Source organism: Uranotaenia lowii, chromosome 3 (assembly GCF_029784155.1).
Source record: "Uranotaenia lowii strain MFRU-FL chromosome 3, ASM2978415v1, whole genome shotgun sequence".
Lineage (NCBI taxonomy): Eukaryota > Metazoa > Arthropoda > Insecta > Diptera > Culicidae > Uranotaenia > Uranotaenia lowii.
The window spans coordinates 249,557,297-249,577,251 of record NC_073693.1 but is presented as its reverse complement, the minus strand read 5'-3'; the positions used below and the strand labels follow the sequence as shown (position 1 = coordinate 249,577,251).

General features: G+C 33.3%; 1 protein-coding gene across 1 annotated transcript; it reads right to left on the bottom strand.

Moving 5' to 3' along the window:
• Nucleotides 1–17,199: 17,199 nt before the first annotated feature.
• Nucleotides 17,200–18,718, bottom strand: LOC129756495 (uncharacterized). Its single transcript, XM_055753396.1, has 2 exons — nucleotides 18,041–18,718; nucleotides 17,200–17,775 (listed from the first exon to the last, which is right to left on the bottom strand). The coding sequence occupies exons 1-2, from the start codon at nucleotides 18,711–18,713 to the stop codon at nucleotides 17,702–17,704; spliced, it is 747 nt and encodes a 248-aa protein (XP_055609371.1). The 5' UTR covers nucleotides 18,714–18,718; the 3' UTR covers nucleotides 17,200–17,701.
• Between the last annotated feature and the right edge of the window lie 1,237 nt (nucleotides 18,719–19,955).

The following is a 19,955-nucleotide window of genomic DNA, read 5'->3' as shown; positions in this document are numbered from 1 at the left end:
TGGTAAATATTGGTTTCAATTATATTTGATTTAGTGTTAGACTAGGCATGGTGTGCTTCGATGAAGTAGTTTGATGTAAATTTAGAGCATTTTCTTGTTAATTTCTACCAAAAATTAAAATATCCGATCGGTGACTCTCCATTTTTGTTTAAATTTTTTTATTTTCATGTTATGAAAGTTAAATTCCAACTAAGTTTCTAATTTCAGATGAACTATTTTCTAAAATTTTTATTTTTGATACTGTTGAACTTTCATAATAGGCAAAATGTGATTGAAAATTAATGTTGTGCAGCCGATGATATTTTTACTTGTGTACATGGCAAAATTGATGATTTGAGATTAAATTAAAAACTGATCTATTGAAATTTGTTAAACTTTTATCTCTATCGGTAAGCGAAGTTCAAAAATGCTAGTAAATAATACAATAGCTTCAATTCAGAACTTTTTTCTCACACGGTAGATTATCTTTAATCCATGATAACTTTTTCTAGTCTCGTCAAAATCTTTTTAACCGTATATTGTTTATCCGTGTAGGGAACGTAGGGAAAATCGGATTAAATGAGGCCTCCAGAGTAATCTGAGCAAAAAAAAAAAGGTTTAGTCTAAAAAGGCCCGCGCGAAGAACCCGTTTATGGGGAAGGGGTTCGAAATTTAAATTGAGCTAAAGATTATATCAAAAATGCACAACAAATAAGCATATTTATTTCTAAAACCATTTTCTTACTCGAGTATAACCTCACATGCTCTGAAAAATAATAAATTTTGCTGATAAGATTCCCAATCAATCAGAATACTTTAATTTATTGTTTTTTTCCGGTCAGTCATTTGAAAGTTATTCAAATAACAATCCATATTCTGAACTAGAAATTTGCTTCAAAATAAAACCATAAAACCTCCTCACAATTTATTCATTTTTTAACGCATCTTTTTAAAGTTATTTAAACAATTCAAAGTTAACATAATTTCTTTGTTTCCCTCTAATTTTTTTTTTTTTTGGTTTTCGGCTGTGATTACTTTGTGGAGGAGGTTGGTGGCGGTGGTTTTGTGGCGGGTGGTGGCTGGTGGCTGGTGGAGACGGAATATAAAAGCAGAATGGTATTGTGGCGATTAGCGGCAGATATGGCCGGGATTCGACCAGACCGAACTGAACGCCAATTTGATAAAAAATGAGTTATCTATTGCAGCGGATGCGAAACATGATAAACTACCTGTCCAGTGAAAATCAGAACATTTTTCCTATTTTTTCTGATTTTATTAGAAAATTTCAATATTGCAGACAGTGGAAATGGCATAAATGCGTTGCGCCAAAGTGAACTGAGAGCCTCCTTAGAGGTAAAGACAAAAAGTCTGTTTTGGTCATGAAAACTGGTTTTGTGCGAAATAATCTTTTGTGTGTTGGTTTTTTCAATTCAAAACAGTTCTTCGGCTCGTGACGAACTTATGTCTGATAAATTAAATGATTGAAAACGTTCCCGTGGCTAAAAACTTTGTATTTCGGATTGTAAGCATTTGTTAAAATTTCGCTCCGCCAGACTGAACCGAATCCCTTGAATTTCGTTTTCCAATTTACTCAAAGGGATGTTAGAATTTTTAACATTTAACGATGAAAAATGCTGTATTGTATTGCTTACTGTTGTTCAGAACGCAACCGGTAAGTAACAATTAAAGATATTCCGGATTTCAAAAGTGCGAAATTTGTATGGCTCGGTTCACTCTGGCTCAACGAAAAAAAACATTTTCCAAGCATCAGCCATACTCGTTGGGTGCTGCTCGCAAAGCGCCTATTAGTAGGCTCCTACGTTTAGAAAAAATTGCCCAGTCAAATGATAGCGCATGGCAATTTTTCAAACATTTTGGTTCGACCAGAGTGAACTGGGTGCAAACACATTGCTATTAAACTTCAGTTTTCGACTTATTGGGTAATCAGAAATCGACCAGTATAGCCTCGACGGCTTTATAAGAGTCTAAGTGTGATGGTAAAATGGTAAAATGTTATATCTTATAAAATAGTATCAATTGGTAGGGCTGTGAACTTTGAACTCGATTTTCTCGGAATCAAGTTTATGGCGTTCAGTTCGGTCTGGTCGAATCCCGACCATATATACTATGTGAGGAATTTGACTTTCTCAAGCCCCCATTGAGATTGCTCTCTGTTAAGCGGAGATTTTTAAGACTTGTTGGTCACATGCTTCACGACTTAGTTTGTTTTGATTCTAATTTATGCTATATAGATTGTTAGGTTGGCTTTAAGGTAGGCTTTGACTTGACGTTTAAAGCTGGCCTTGTTTGTTACTAGCTTTTAATATGGTGGAAGGTTATTGTATTTAATCTTGCTGAAAAACTCCGAGGAGCTCTTCATCTTCTCGGTATTTGCTCTTCTATGCGTTAGATTTCCTCTCGATCTAGTGGGAAATCTGTGATCCAGCTGCTGGATCTGTTGATTGGAGTTGAACAGTGGATTGTGCAGCTTGTTGTGAATTTGTATGACACCTTGCAGCTCCCTTAATGCGGCGATTGGTAAAATGGATTGAGAGGCTTCTTGGAACAATTCGAGAGTGGAGAAAAGTCTGGGTCGTTTATACACCGCTTTCAGACATCGATTCTGCATAGTTTGGAGTGCTTTTATGTCCTGTTTTCTCGTAGCTCCTCAGATTGAGATCATGTATTGCAACTTTGCTTGCACGAATGCATGATACAAACATGTTAATTGCGTTGTGGGTATAAAACTTGATATCTTCCAAAGGATGCTGTGTATGGCACTTAGATCTTTTCTTAGGCAGTCTATATGCGCGTCCCATCTCATATGTTCGTCGAACTTAAGGCCCAGGTATTTGAATGTTTTGACTTGCTGTATTACAGTAGTGTTAACTTGGAGCTGATCATGTTGTGTAGGCAAACGGTTAGTTGATTTGAAAATGAAGTATTTGGTTTTATCCAGGTTGAGCGAGAGAAGGTTTCTGTCGAAGTATGCTTTAAGTTGTGCAAGATTCATTGACATCTGCGATATAATCGTCCCGACATCAGAGTGTTCGTACGACAGCAACGTATCATCCGCAAACAGAGTAAGTTTACCATGTAAGTGTAATTTGTGCAGGTCGTTTAAATACAGGATAAACAAGAGAGGCCCTAGATTGCTACCCTAGGGGGCTCCAACCGGTAGGTCTCGTAGGTCACTAGATGACTGATTTATTTGGACGTATTGCTTCCTTTCGGCTAGATAACTAGCAAAGAGGGAGTTCGCCTTTTCCCTGATTCCAAGTGTATCTAGTTTCCGAAGTAAAATAGCGTGGTCGATTGTGTCAAAAGCCTTCTTCAAGTCCAAAAATAACACCCCCATGAACTTCCGATTATCCAGGGCACTATGAATAGCATCTACTAGCTCGGTTGCTGCTATTAGAGTGCTTGATCCTTCGCGAACCCCGTACTGGTACCTTTATAATAACTTATGCTGTTTAACGAATTGCGAGACGCGATCTGCTAACAGCTGTTCTAGAAGCTTACTAAACACTGACAATATCGAGATGGGTCGATAGTTGCTACAGTCTTTCCTTTTTCTTGCTTTGTAAATCGGTTGAACTCGTGCTGTTTTGAGGAATTCTGGGAATTCACCATTCTGGATACAGTCGTTGAAGATGTTCCTCATTAAAGGAGCCAAAATTGTATGATTCGCCTTGACAAATTGCGCTGGAATTCCATCTGGTCCTGGACTCTTTGATGAATCAAGCTTACTTATTTTAAGAATAACTTCTTCTTCTGTAGCTGGTCGAAAGTATATACTATTACTGCTGCGATCAGAACGTTGTTCATTGCTATTAATATTTCTGGGAATGGTGGCTGCGAGCTGAGTTCCAATGTTACAAAAGTACTGATTGAATGCATTGGAGACTGTTTTACCTTCTACTTGATATCACTTGATATCAAGTTTGAATGATGTGGAGTAAAAGTACGACCATTCAAAATTCCACATTTCTGCTCAAAGTCAAGGGGAAAGTTATTTTAAATTAATCTTTGCTTAAAGCAGCTGCTTCTGTGCGCGCTCCTGATACAAATCCATAACATGAACAACTTGCGCGAATTCGGAGATTTTCACGAATTGCTCATATTCAACAGATATACGAAATCCAAATCTCATCGTATTTGAGCAATTTATTTCTTTGTAGAAACATAAATATGCGCACATGTATCGAGTGCATTTAAAAAAAAAGTTAAGCTTGCCATTCAGATTTACTTCAGTGAACAACCACAATTTATTACCCAAAGTTTAGACATATTAGTGAAGTTCTTTTTCCGGCATTTAAAAGTGGTTGAAAACAAAAACACTTTCATTGAATGCCAGAATTTAGATTGCTCAAACATTTTTGACGTTATTTACGTTACATAATTTATGCAAAAAAGCTACTTTATCTCATATTCGGAGTATTTTCAACTTCTACGAAAATAAATTATGTCTGGATGTAAATCATTAAATCATTATCAATCCACGTCAGAGTTGGAAATTCTGCTGTTTCCAGTTTGTAATAATCTCAAAACGTGCTTTTACCCGATTCGTACTTTTATCATACCTTATTCTAAGGAATTCCCGGTATTGTAGTAAATATTGGAAGCACAAAGCATATACCTAAAAATATAGTTAACATTGCAAATTAAAATTTAGCTTTGCCGCAGCTACTTCGAATTATTTTTTCAGAATTTTCATAGATTAAAAAAATATGATCGATTTAATAAAGATGATTTAAAATAATAAAAATAAGTGTAATATTTATAGTTTTCAAGCACAGGTTTTGTCATTCAAAATTTAATGCTCTGCATATTTTGCCACCGTCTATTGAAAAATTGGGTCTTGGAAGAATAAAATGTAGAAACTCTGTTTTATTATCAAAAACTCAGAATTGACAATGACAAACTTAATAAAAATATAAAAAAGTTTTAAAAGTATGCCTTCAAAATTTGGGAAAACCTAAACAATAATTTTGAAATAATTGGAAAGTTTATTTGAAAATTAAAACAAAACATGAACATGAAAACTATAAGATTTTTGTAAACAACTTTGAAGGAAATTTTTCCTACAAAAACATATTACCATTTCAAAAACTTATCTAAATAATTAATTCATTACTTTAAAAAACTGCATTTTAAAACCAAAATGTTTAAAAAAATTGGTTAATTTATGTGCCCTGACCTCTAATCTTTTGTCAGATTTTATATTTCACCTCGAGTTTAGTGGATATTATGTTTATGAGTTTCAAAATGTAGTTGAATTTAGCTGATGAACTCACATATTTATCTTAATGAAAATTGAAAAATTTAATTCTGAATTGATTTATTATACTTCATTCAATTCAGAAATAATATTTTGATGAAAATAACGAAAAATGATCTAAAATATATCATTACTAGTACTACGCCCAATACACGAGAAAGTTTGAATAAAAATAACAGTTTTTTTCCATTGAATAAATTTGTTTAATCCTGAAAAACGATTTTTTGTTTGCTTTAAAATAAATCTAAAACTCATTGTTTTTCAAATTTTTTTTTATTAAAAAATCGGCAAAACTCCCATGTCTTACAAAATGAGGTAAAGGAAATATAAAGAAATCTTCTACATATAGTTTTTTTTCGCAGAAAATGATAGTACTTGCGTTGTTGAGATAATTTGATAATTGGTTTCATACCTTTATTTTAAATTTTCAAGGTTTTGTAAAAAAAATGTTGAAAATCCTTAAATGATTTTGATTTATTTTCAAAAGTTATTTCAAAGATAAAAGCTGATAAAAAAATTATCACGTATTTGGTTCAAAGGCACCAAATCATAAGTTGCTAAATTCTTTGCACCTTGGAAAAGTGTGAACTATGTGGCCTTGTGTAATTTATTAAAACCTTTTTGACTGTGAAAAGGATTTTTTTTTTATGCTGAAATTGTTTTTTTTTTAATATTTCATTTTTTTTTATTTGTATTTGTCAGAAGACGATTTTTTTTATGATCAAAGAGATAAGAATTAAAATAATGAATGCTAAGATTAGGATTTTTTTTTGCTTATTCTATTGAATATGGTAAATATTGAACACCTCTCACATGGCTTCAATCTTGTTGATATGTAAAGTTAATATTTGATGCATGAGTTGTAACTGTTAACTTTAAAATGATTGGTTTTAAATTTTGAACTAATTTAGTTGCACTTCATAAAAATCCATTCTTGAGTTTAGGTTTTTGTGTGTCAAGATTTGAGTTGCAATACAAAAGGTTTACTGAATTGCAAAAATGGCGAGTAATTAAGTGTAATTCTTGTGAGCATTTTAATTACATTAAAGTTGTGCAAATTGTGAGGTTAAACGGGCAAAACACAACCCAAGAATTTTTATTTCGAAAATATTGTATTTCATGTTCTGCAGACAAGACACCTTTATTTCAATCATATCCTTTATTTGTAGGGAAGTTTTTTCTTTCATTCGTAACTTCTTTAAAATAAAAGATAAAAAGAAAAAAAATTGAAAAGTTTTGTACATTGTTAAGGTATCATTAGGCAATTTTTTTGATTTTTTTTAAATAAACTATATCCTAAGTTCTGTCTGTTTGAAAAAAAAGTAATTTTTTTTTGGATTTTGAAAAATTGTGGGGAATTGAGGGTCACTAAATACTAAATTGACTGGATAACGTGCAAAACTTATGAGTTGACCCAGAACTAAAATTTCATAATTTTTTAAGTTAGTTTAAGCAATTTCAGATTAGAAAATGAAAAAAAGAGTTGTATATGATCGAATAATTTCTAAAACCTGGCTCGCGAACGTTTAGGAAAAATTCCTTACAGAGGATGGATTAAATATATTTCATAACTCTTCATGTGGCATAAGAATTATAAGCGTATGAGCATTTTTTTTATTAACTTGGGGTTCCATATTAATGCAAATAGCGGCTATGTGTTAAATTAGGTAATATATTTTTTAAGTTTTTTTAAGCTTGATAAATAAAAGAAGCATATGATGTGTATTTAAGTCAACAACGTATAGAAAAATATGCTTACGCGAAGCGACGGTGATGACAGTTGTATGTTTATATCATCACACATCTGTGATTTTCAGAGTGGTGGTTTTTTGGTTTTTTCAGGAGATTTTTGATATTTCTTAAAATGTAATTTTAAAATCTTAAAATATCTGGTTTTTCGAAGGCTCTCAAACAAACATCTCTCTTGATCAAATTTAAGTATTTAGGATCAAATGGGTTGTTTTATGTGAAAGTTCAACTATTTTCTTAGTTTAGGATTAGTTTAAGTGTTATTTTTATGGCCATTTGGTGACAATTTTTGGATATTGAAAATAAAACAGTCATTTTCCATGAAAAAGCCCGGTTAAGAAAAATGGCTAAAATGGTTAAATTTGAAGAAAAAAAAAGTACATGGGAACAGTGTGAGGACCTAGGGAATTGCATGAAGGCATAATTCCATTTGTTTTTGAGGCCGAACAAATTTGAGAAATGTTTTTAATTTTTACCCTTAGATGTATGCAGCAACACTGTCCATCTTTTCATTATAAATGTTTTTGAAAAAAAAGTTGAACAAATCAGTTTAGTCTTCATAAAAATTACTGTTATTGAAGATTGAAGCCTTCCGAGCTAAATGGCAATGAAAAAAGAGATCAAAGTTCCCCCAGTTTACGGTACCCGAAATTGAAGTTCTGGAGGGTTGAATTTTTCTGTAACTCTGTGATCGAATCATTATTTTCAACTGCTAAACTGATAAAATTCAATTTAGAACCGTAACAAATTTCTCACATCAAACGTTGCTGCTCCTTTCCAAAACTGCTCAGCTCCAATACCACGGATCATCAAATCAAAGACTTTTACGACAGCATTTTGGGCCAGCTAGCGTATAGTTGCAGTTTTATTGGCCCATGTTGGATCGGATTTTTTTTTGCCCCTCTCAAGATGTCGCTTTGCAGCAGCAGATTCGGAAATGATGCATTTTTCGAGCAAGGATTTTTATTTTTCCCTGCTGGCCGTTGCCGGACCCGGAAGTATCGGAACCGGTAAATCCAGTTTGTGATCTGTTCGTTCGTTTGAAATATCATTTGCCCAAATCCTGCCCAAGCTCAAGGATGTGACAAGGTTTCTTCTCAGTTCCGTATTCCTTAAGCCAAAGCACTTTTCGAACATCAAAGTTTGTGAACGGTCATCATTTTATTCCTTGGGGAAGATTTCTCTGCATCGATTGGAATCGAATGAGGTGCAATTCCGGAAGGTTTTGAGATGGATTTTACGGTTGTAAGATTTTGCTGAAATTGATGGCACAAAAATCGGGATTGTCCGTCTAGTTTTGAAAAGTAACCTTTTTCGTAAATTAAACTGCTTAGAAGTTGATCGGTCCAAAAATAAGTCACCAGCTTTAATTAAATGAAAAAAAGAAGGCACTCTCATTCTTGTGTTTACGGAACCGTAGCTTCGCAACCCACCAGTGTGATCCAGTAGCTTAAAAAACATTAATTCTAATTAGATGTGATGCTAAACTTTCGGTGCGCCGAGGTGGAAAATTACACCGCAAAGTCTTAATAAATGTCCGCCAACTCTCTAGTAAAGCGCATTTGCAGCAATATTGGGGCCGTGAAGAGCAAAACGCCTCCATCCGAAGGAAGTGTTTACCTTTCTAGAAGTAATGGTGTTGAAAGAGGAGAAAAAAAACTCGTTTAATTAATTATCCATTAATGATGAAGGGTTCATTCTGTCCTTCGACGAATGGCGGACGGCCCAATGTTTGGGAATAACTTTTTAGCTTGCAGCTCGTCTATTTATAATTATCTTTCTCCTTCTACGAATGGTCAACCTGATTTCGGTAGGATTCGGTAATTCGGTGGATTCTCTTGAAATAGTAATGCTATAACGTTACGGTCTTTCAAGGTGTTTATCGAATCTGACACGTTGATGTTCAGAGTGAGATTGGTTCTAGAAATGAGAGATTTCAATCTGATGAGAAGGGCAAATAAAAAAATTCTACCTGTCCTTGCTTAAAAACACTTGTTTAACCTAGGGTTACCATATCCTGCAACGACAGAAAGAGTACGTTGAGATAATTGTTCATAAAAGTCAGGAGAAACGCGGTTAATCGAAATAAAACATGGCTTGTGATAAAGCTGAGTTGGCAAGTCAGTTGCTTCCTGAGTCAATGTCCGTGAGTTCGAACCCAAGAGATCACAGTTGTACTGGATAAGTTTTTCAAGAACTCTCCGCCTACTGCATCATTGAGATAAGTCCCAAATGACGTAAAGATGTTAATACGACTATAATCGAAACAAAAAAAAACATGCTATTTTAGACCATTTAAATACTGAAAATCAGTTTCAAGTTATGTGACTTACAAACTTTATGCTGACAAAACACACCAAAGATGAAAAATTTTATGTGTTTATTTTGCCAGAACATAATTTTCGATGCGTGCGCTACTAATATACGCACGATAATTTTAAGCAAGTCGTTGCATATAGCCTACTTCTTGGGTAATTTATAGCACACATAATGGCGCATGTTGCTTTCACAGATTAGTTCGCATATGGAAGATAAAATACCTTTCTGAAAACTATATATTTAAGTGGGCCGTTGGGTTTCAGTTTTACTAAAGTATCAGCAATGAAAGTGCAAAGAAAAACTTTGATTCCATTCATACGAAATCGTGATCCAATCTATTTTTTGAAGCAACTAACATGTATTTTTAATGAGTACGTATCGTATCCCAAGTTTAAAAACATCAAAGTTTCAGACAAATTTTAACTTTTACTCCTAGTACAAAACTGTTTTAGAAGTCTTCCATTCATAGTTATTGCAACTTTATTTTTATCCCAAAAATGGAGCTTGATACGCTACATCGTTATATTTATAACTTTAATAAAATTAGTTTCAGATCTAACATAAAAAATCGCTTCAAACGTGTTTCCTTAAACATTCAAATATACATTATAGTGACAAATGAGATGAGATTAAAACATTTCTTGATGGCAATTATTATTTCCATAAAAAAATTTTAGAATACACCAGATCTCAACTTGAAAATTTGATTTATCGATTCCTTTTGGTCCTCCCTTAAGTGGTCAAAACCCTTAAACTTTGAGTGCTTTGAAGCAACGCTAAGTTAAGATCGATTGACATGAAATTTTGTACAGTTCAGTTTTTTAGGCCAATCTTTAAAATTTTTATGGTCGGTTTGCAAAATCCGATCAGACCCATTTTTCTGGAACCCTAATGTACACATGAAGGCGATTTCATTGAAACTTATTTTCAGAGCAAGGGTGTAACACAGAGATTAATAGATAAAACATTTCGAATTACATTTTTGGTGCATTTGTTTCAATAACTGATTTTGAAATGCTTTGATGGCTTGATTTTTAATCAATTGTCAGATTTTGTATATTGCCTTTTTTCAAATGAACTAATTTAGAGTAATTTCAATCATTTAAAACTGGTAAACTCACAAATCCGCACTAAAAACAAAAACTGATTTTAAATTTATTTAAAAATTTTTATTCAATCAAGTGTTCAGAATTTTCCTACACAAGAAAAAAAAGGTAACTATATTAAATACATTGAAACGATGTAATAAATCAACAAATTTATGCTATTACATATTAAGCTTGGAGTTCTGGTTGGTTTTGAAAAACCTTCTTGTTTTTTTTTGCCGAAATTTTCCCAAAAATAAAATTTATCGAATAAGATTGGTTGACGCATTGTTTTTCTGGGAATATTGATAGTATTTACCAGCAGATAAAATCCTCTTGTGCCCTGCAATGCGTTTCTTAGATTTTGATGTTGATAAAATTTCAAACGACAATTCAGAATGACATTGACAGCTTGATGTTATATAAGATAGAAGATTGTGATATTACACAACATGATCTGTAGGTACGTATTGTGCACATCGTTTTAAGCTATTTTTTAGCGAAAATCCTATACAACACATCAATTATCTACATCGGCCATCCTTATATTTCTTGTTGCTATGTAGTTATCAAAGATTGAAAAAAAATTACAATACCTCTATAAAATTTAATGAAAAAATTTTACATATACATATTTAGCACCTCCAAGAAAGATAAAATCAACGTTTAAGTTCTTTGCACGTTGAAAAATATTTGAAAGGTTGTGTAAAAATAGTCGACTATCAGAACTTCTCTTTGTAAACAAAATAAATTTGACAGTTGCTTGAATGAAGCTGTTGAATAAAAATATGTGTATTCAAGAAGTGAGCAAATTTGTGACACGTTTTGTAAATTGGTTTCTGAGATAGCGTCCTATGGAGAAGTTTTTATTTTTTATATTACTTGGTGTCTTGTTCTCTTTTGTATATTTTGAATTTTTTTCATCACAGTTCTACTATAACTAACTACAGATAAATTCATACAAAAATTGTTTAAAAACAACATATAAAGTTCGATGATTAGTAACATTTTGTACCCTACTTTTTATTTCTTTTGAAAGCCGTTTATTGGACTATCAATGATGATCACCAAATGATAAATTTTATGAAAACCATCTCATGAAACTAAAGAGAACAACGTGCGAAATGATTGATTAATAATGAAAAAAGAATTTTTTGTGACAAATCAGCAACAACTTTGTTACAGTTAGACTCATTAATGGGTAAAAATGACCCATTTTCATGATATTTTTAGCTTCATTTGACTACAACTTTAGAAACGGTGCTTTCAGTTGCCTGGGAACTTTTCATTGTATGTATTTTAAGGACCGAAAACTAGATCTTGAAAGTTAAAAGTTCCGAATCAATGCTATTTCTGATAACGTTTTCTATTTCCTTAAGTTTTGCCTTACTCAAAATTATTAATTTGATCGAAGTTATGATAAATATAGTCGATTGTCCTCCTTCGGCACAAAAACAACATATTTGACTTTCTATTACTCCAGCACAGCTTTTGCAAAATGACACGATTCCAGATCTAATTAAAACAGAATATAAACCTTGTGGGACCTCTTGAAGTGCAATTCAGGGACAAAGGTCGCATTTGGAGGCAGTCTTCTTCGTATATTTAGCTATTCATTTTATCAACCATTATTGACTGATTTGTAGCCTCCACAGATCGTCAGTTTCCTCATTTTATTTTATCGGTGGGCAGCTTTTCTACCTTCTTTAAATGAACTCAGGCCTGTTTATTGATCATCTAGATGAACCAATCAGAAAAATTGACTTTTATATCATTTCTCCTACAGAATTTTTCGGATTGCGTTTGATAAAACAACTTATTTTCTTCAACTACAAGCAGTCAAACATCTTCACTTTTATTTTAATTTTCGCTTACTGTTAGATCCTCTAGGACTGTTTAAGCGATTAACCATATGAATTTTAGTCAAATAGTTTATTTCCAGCTGTTTTTGGGTCTCCATCTGGGACTTTCATGGATTTTTCTCGATCCTGCCCAAAAATATTGTCATCAAGTTTCTGTTTTGAACGGTATCTCAAAACCCACTCACCAAATTGTTACATTAAATTACTAGGTAGCCTAGCTGAAAATTTGATCATTAAGTTATTCACAAAACAGAGAGTTGCTTTTTTTCGGAGCTCCTTACTCCGAAACAAATTTCCGGCACACCGGCCGTTCCGGCATGGCCGTTTTCTTAGAATTCGTTTTCTTAGAATACCTCTATGCCAAGAACGGCAGCTGACAAATGTCAAATGCAGTGTATGAAAATAATTTTAATTTTTCGAATTCAAAAAAAACTTCTAAATTATTTGAGAAAATTACTTCATTTGATTGTTGCGTATAACTTTTTTTTTTCTCTATTCTCATTCGAAAAATAAAATTTGAACATAACAGAAATATTTTTAAAATTCAGTTCATGGAAGTTTTTTTTGAAAAACAAGATAATACGCTATCTGTGTGCTCGATTTTAATGTATTTTTCGAATCTTTTCGCAGATTTAATTCAATCATAAAAGTTTGTAAAAAAAATCTAATTTCGGCTTAACTCTGATCCTGAGAATCCTCTTCTTGTATGTAGATAAATTAAAATTTTTTGTTATGCGTGAAAATATCCTTTTTATTAAATTCAAATATCGAGAGCTGTTCAGCGTTTTGGTGGGCTTTTTTGGTTAAAATGTAGATGAGGTAAAAGAAAAACCGTGTAAATACAAACAGACATTACAAAATTTCACCCAGCGTCTGAAAAAAACTTTGCTTCAAAAATTTGGGGAAAGAATGATTTTTATTAAGTTCATATTTCCTAAGCATTTTTAATATTTTTTTGATCATGTCTTTACCAAGCTTGTTAATTTATGTATAAGAAAATTCAAATTGTTGGACAAAAGAAGTCGTATAAAACTCATCTGTTGCTTTAAACATAATGAAAAAAAAAAATCGGAAAGTTATATGTTCTAGAGGTTTTTGTGTAATTTTGAATCCCGGATGAAGTTTTTTCCAATTAATTTACTCTACGTTCAAAATGTGATAATAATAATCTACAGTTTTGCTTAAGAAATAGAACAAAATTTTAGCGGAGTTTACGATCCATAAACGATGTAAAAAAAATTAGTTTCAAAACATCTGAAATTTTCAGATATTTGTGAAAAAAATATTTTTTTCTAGAAATCGAAAAAAATCCTCTTTAGGGTTTATTAGTTTTTATGTGAAGTTTAGAACTAGTTAAATGTGAATATTTTTCCAATTTTAGAGTTTTACAAAAAATGCTTAAATTATCCTTTCATTTGTGTTTCTCTATAGTTTTCAAAAAGTTTTCTAATGAAAGAAAATCTGTTAATTTTATCTTCACATCCTTTCATTTAAAATCAGGAAAGGTTGTTTAATTGTATCAACGTTTTTCGGCGAGATTAACTGATTTGAAAACGTTTTGACAATGCAGACGAAACGTCTGGACAGCTATTGAAAAACGTTTTTCAATTTGTAAAACTCGCCAAACACGTCGATACAATGCAACTATAATGCCTCGCCTCGAATAACAAAAAAAAATTTTTTTGAATCTTAACATAACATTTTAACAACAATTTTTCTTTTATTATTGAATCCTGTTTATGGATAGACTTTTTTCAAAACTTAATTCGTTTAAATATACCGAAAATTTGGCATGTTTGTAGAAAGCTTTTCGCTTAGAATAAAAATGGTTTTGATTTATTTTCTAAGTTTCAGATAGTTTTTCGCAACCATAACTAACCAATCTTGATTTCTTTCCTTCTCCAGTTTTTTTGATATTTTGTTATTAACTACCTTTTTTAATTTTGAGTTCTGCGGCTATCAGGCGTAAATTTTCGTGTGGCGCACTTTGCATACTTCTGATGAGCTTACACTTAGAAATTTAGGTAACTTGAAAGCAATAAAAAATATTTCTATAACAATTTCAATATTGTGATTACCAAAAAGTAAAACAGATGATGGGCTTTGAAGTTTTAATTACTGTAACATATGGATCACGAAAAAAAAGTAGCGTATTGTAAAACGGGGGTAACTTTGATCACCGGGGTAATTTTGACCAACAATTAATTTTTCCACATTATAATCAATAACTTATTCTATAGTTTGAATTTTTGAAAACTGTTTTGTACGTTTGAAAGCTTATTATTTGAGTATCAAATAAGCAAAATTTGGTTTCTATTTGAATTTTTCTGTTAGTAAAAATGTAATTTCAAAATCTCAATAAAAAATATCTATTTTTTCAAAGGCTCGCAAACAAACAGCTTTCCTGATAATACCAAACAGCATTTTGAAGCAAACGAGTTGTTGAATGTGAAAGAACATCTTTTTCGTTTGTATATGTATAGTTAAAGTGCTATTTTTATAGCCATTTAATGATAAATTTTTGATTTTTAAAAAATAAGGAAATTATCCAAGAGTAAGGCCGTATTTTACAAATGGATGGGAACCCTATCAAATGGTTAACTTAAAAGAATAAATGAAAATGGAAATAATGGGAGAGCCAGGGGAATGTGTGAAGGTAAAATGTCATTTGTATTTTTAAACTAAGACTATTTAGAATTTGTTATAATTTTTGCTCCCAAATGTATGCAGCATCTTTGTTCTTTTTTCGATTATAAATGTTTTTAAAAGAAAACGTTAAAAAGCAAAGTAAATTGATAAACTAGCATTTGTAAATATAATAAAGGTATTTTGTATCCTTTATGATCAAGAAAACTCTTTAAAAACCGTCAGAATAGAGACTGATCAATGTTACCGTCAAAGCATCAAATTCTGAACAGAAACGAAATCGATTTTTAAATCAAATTTAAAATAGTCTCATAAATTCCTGCAACAATGTTTTCCGCTCAAAGGAGCCCAGTACTGATTTTAAAAATATGAGATATGCCACATTCCCCTTAACATAAAAAATATTCGAAAAATATTGAAAAAAGTTATCAACCTTACTCCGGATTATGGTACATATATGTAACAACTCGTCTTGTGCCCGTAGGCACGACGAGTGTTAAGAACCATCTTTGGCGGCGTACAGGAGAACGGAGTGTGGAGGCGAAGGATGAACCACGAGCTCGCGCGACTCTACGGCGAACCCAGTATCCAGAAGGTGGTGAAAGCTGGCCGGATACGCTGGGCGGGACATGTTGCGAGAATGCCGGACGACTGTCCTGCAAAACAGGTGTTCGCTACGAGTCTGGTAAGAACAAGACAAGCGGGGGCGCAACGAGCGAGATGGTTAGACCAAGTGGAGCGTGATCTGGCGAACGTGGGGTGCCCGAGAAATGGGAGAACGGTTGCTATGAACCGAGTGAATTTTAGGAATTGTGTTCGTTAAGTTATGTCGTGAGACGGAATACTATGTAAATAAAATAAAAATAAATTAAAAATAATGTAACAACTGTTCGCTCTAAGATTGCAATTATTTTGCTCGGGACCACGACCATCTGAATCACAGGAAAATGGCAGACCCTTGAACTATCAAAATACAAGAGTTTTCCTGGGCTAAGGAGAGATATCTAACAGAATCTCGTGACAATCACTTGATTCTGGATTTCTCTTTCGAGTGTTCAGGAGGTCGTAACAAATGCTGAATATCCCTTTGAAATTACAGTTGTGTTTTCACATTCGTGATATTTTTTCGGACATCGTTTTTTACCGCGAAACATTTAAAATCGCCCTTTTCTTTTTCATTCGCTGTTTGTTGAGATTGCTTGTTGGTGTATTCGCGCAGAACATTCTGCCGACATAGTTGCGGAGAACGGAGCAACGTGCCACCGGGACCTGGTCCAGCAAGGTTTTTAAGTAGGGGAGAGTGGGGTATCATGGGCCATGGGGAAACGTGGGCCACTTTTGATATCTCAGATGTGTGTTGAGATAAAAATCTCAAACCAACTGTCATCGTCGTCGCTTTGCGTGAGCATATATTCCTATATGTTGTTAACTGAAATACGCATCATATGCTTCTTTTATTTATCAAGCTAAAAAAAGTTAGAAAAATTTACTTACATAATTAAAAAAACACCCGCTAATTTCATCGATGAGGAACCTAATGTGCATAACAAAAATATGCTCAAACGCTTATATTCTTAGTTTTGTCAAGATCTTTCACGTGAAAAAGGAATTTTTGATGAAACATCAATAAGTCACACAAACGCAACCAATTTGCAAATCATAGCTTGTGGGAAATCGTGGGCCACACATCTTGAATCACCTATGTATATTTTTATGTTTTTATACACATTCAGAACTTAAAATACGTTTTACCAATCTGTAACGTTTTCTTATGCCAAATGAAGAGTTATGAATAATATTTTGTCCATCCTATATAAGAAATTTTGCCAAAACGTTCGCGAGCCAAGTTTTGGAATGTATACGGTCATACACAGCTCTCTTTTTTATTTCATCATCTGAAATTGCTTTAAAATAACGAAATGAATTTGAAAATCATAGTTTTGGGTCAACTCATAAACTCTGCATGTTATTTGGTCAATTTGGATTTGGTGGCCCACGATTTCCCACCATATTTCAAAATCCAAAAAATATTGCTTTTTTTCAAACAGTCAGATTTTTTATTTTCATTTTATCTTTTATAATACAGAAGTTATGGAACAAAGAAAAAAAGTGGCCCATGATTCCCCACTCTCCATACAGATGTCAAGAATGAGGCTGATTCGTACGCAAGATGCTTTCACCCGGTGTGGGATCTTAAGCCACCACTCCAAGGCTTTACATGCCAGGTTAACACGGTAGTGTCATCTGGCGTTTCAGTAAATATATAAGTTATGCTCTTGTCGTGCCGAGCATAATAAAAAAAAAACTTTATTATTACTTTTGTTACACTTTTCACTTTTTAACTTTATTCACTTGATCCTAAACTAAGACTGAAGAGCAAAGCTGATTCCCTGATTGTTTTATTAAACTATAATTAACGAGTCAGCAATAACCATCATCGCGTCGGTCACCGTTCGAGTCGTCCACGTCGTCCAGGTTGTCCCCTGCGCGGTTGCGCGTGTGTCACCTGATACCATACCATCGTTCACCTGTCTGGCGCGTGGCGCTATTCCATTCTGTTTCACAGGTAGCCGGTGGGAAATGTTGTACGTCATAGGTAGCCGGTGGGAAATGTTATAACGCCTCCCCCCTCAAGTGTCAAGCGTCCTCGTTTGACTTCTGATGCTTCGTAAGCGATGTAAATCCTGATGCTGAGAAGAATGCTTTCGATGTAGAATTTAGGGTTGCTCCCTGGTCCTTGGGTTTTGTCTCAATAGGTACTTCTCCTGGAAGCTTTGGTTTCAAGCTGAAAGATTGTAAGGTAATCCTTCCTTCTTCGTGTGCAGGTTGATGCTCAGTCGATTTGGCTTTGTATCTGCGGATGCAAGATATGATTAGTAGTAACAAGATGATGGAGGCAATGGCTATTCCTCCGATGCTTTGTGAGTTGGTCATGCGTAGCTTGAGATTCTGTATTTCTTTTAGATTGTCAATGTGCATTTGATGTACTTCTTCGAGATTGAAATTTTGTTTGGTTATTTCGATCTCTTTTCCGAATATTGGAGTGAGATATTCGTGTTTTTGTTTTGTTTGAAAGGTGTTTTTGAATGTAAAATTCTGCACTGTAACTGTGCAGTTACCTGTCTCGATAATGATAGGTGTTGAGATGATCCGAGAATCTCCACATGAGTCCAGTATGCTGATTGCTTTGTGACTGTTGACCAATATCGTTCCTGCATTTATTTCTTTAATGATCGGTTGATCCGGCTGTTTGGACATGGGGCATTTTGCTTGTTGATTCGTCAGTATTCTTGAAATGCATTCATCTTCCACAGGATATGTGTTGTCGCAAATATAACATTTTTCCTTTTGCTCGAAAAACGTTTGTTGGTGTATGGTTAGGTATCGGATGTCCGTGTTGATTTGGCTGCCGTTAATGTTGACCGGTTCCAGTTGTATCAGCGTGTATTCCTTCTGCTCTACTTTTGGGATTTTAACAATTATTATAACATGGTTGTTTTGCAGAGAAGCTATTGCTTTTACAAATTTATAAATTTCTTCTTCGAATTTGATGTCTATTTGTTGATTAACCAAAAATTTATAAATATATTCTTTCTCCTGAGAACTAAGAATATTTTTGTTTAAAAAGTTGGATTTAGAAAAGGCAATTTGTTCCTCTAGTTCTTCTAGTGTTTTGATTAATATCTCTAAGTTGAATATAAGATTTATAACTTCTAGATCTTTTCGAAAATGTGTGTCGTTAGAGAAGATTTGATCTTTGATTAATTTGAGGGTTTTTGTGACTTTATTCATAGTTGTTTGAAATAAACTATTGATTTTAATTTGCTTTGCTTGATTATCAATTATTGTGTTGCTGTTATTTTCTAAAATTTCTAAATTTTTATTGATGAGCATTAAGTCTTCTTCATCTGGGTTTCCAGCAATGAATTTAACAGCTTTGCCTAGTGCGTTGATTAGTCCTCTCCTAAATCTTTTTGGGTAGAATCCATTTAATTTTTCGTTTGCTTTTTTAATTTTGAATCGTAGAGTTTGTTCTAAGTGATCTGTTATGTTAAGTGCGTTAGCTAACTTTTCTATACAGTCGATGTTTTGTCTAATCTCGTCTAAACTGATTCTGTGTATCAATCTTTCGTAGCCTATTCTCGTTTTTACTGTATCTAGTTTTATAGTCAAAAGTCCATTTCTTGTCGTTATGTCATGGTATGTGGTTGCTGCCGTCAGCGCTATCAGTCTGAAACAAAACGGTCAGAAAAAGGTTATCTTTTTAGTCGATTTTTGTGAATCTTGACATTATAGGAGTCCCTGAAAGTTAAGTCGTTGTTTTCTTTAACTTTTGAGATTTTATATGGTTCCTTGTCTTTCGTGATTCGTTGGTTAACTTTGACAAAAACGTTTTTTCCTACTTCTAATTCTTGGGGTTTGTCTTTTTGGTTTTCGGTCTCTTCCACCTGAAAATTTATTTCACCCTCGGCGAAATAATCGTCATCGTCTGATTCGATTACTGAGTCGTCCGGTTCTGAAGTTATATTATCTTCGTTTATAATTTCTGAGTTACTTTTATTTTCATGTATGTTGATATCTATTCTTGACTTTGCTGTTCTCATCGATACGTCATCGTCCATTGTCGGGTTTTTAATGTTTTTAAATTTCCCTGAACCTTGCCTAAAATTCCCTGAAGGCGGCTTGAGAATTTGTTTGCTATTCCCCGGTTGTGGTTTTTGGTAAATAAATTGCTTGCTATTCCCCGGTTGTGGTTTTTGATGAATAGATAATTTGTTTTCGTTTAATTTCGTTCGGTACGCTGCATTTGAAAATTGCAGAGTTGTATTGTATGCATCTTCCAAAGTTTTTGGATTGCAACTCCTTACGTGCATCGATACATTTTCATTTAATCCATCCACGAATCTTGTGACGGTTATTAAACTGATCAACGAATTGATCGCTTTTGTAGCATTTTTATACTCATCCATTGTGGATGCTGTTGCCTTTACTGAGGTGTCAATTGACTTTATTTTGTTATAAAACTCAGTGATA

Excerpts from the sequence above, each read along its gene's own strand:
- LOC129756495 (XM_055753396.1), bottom strand. The coding sequence starts at position 18,713 with ATGAATAAAGTCACAAAAACCCTCAAATTAATCAAAGATCAAATCTTC. Across the intron at positions 17,776-18,040 it reads ACCTATCATTATCGAGACAG|ATACAAAGCCAAATCGACTG; the intron begins GTAACTGCACAG and ends TTGCATCCGCAG.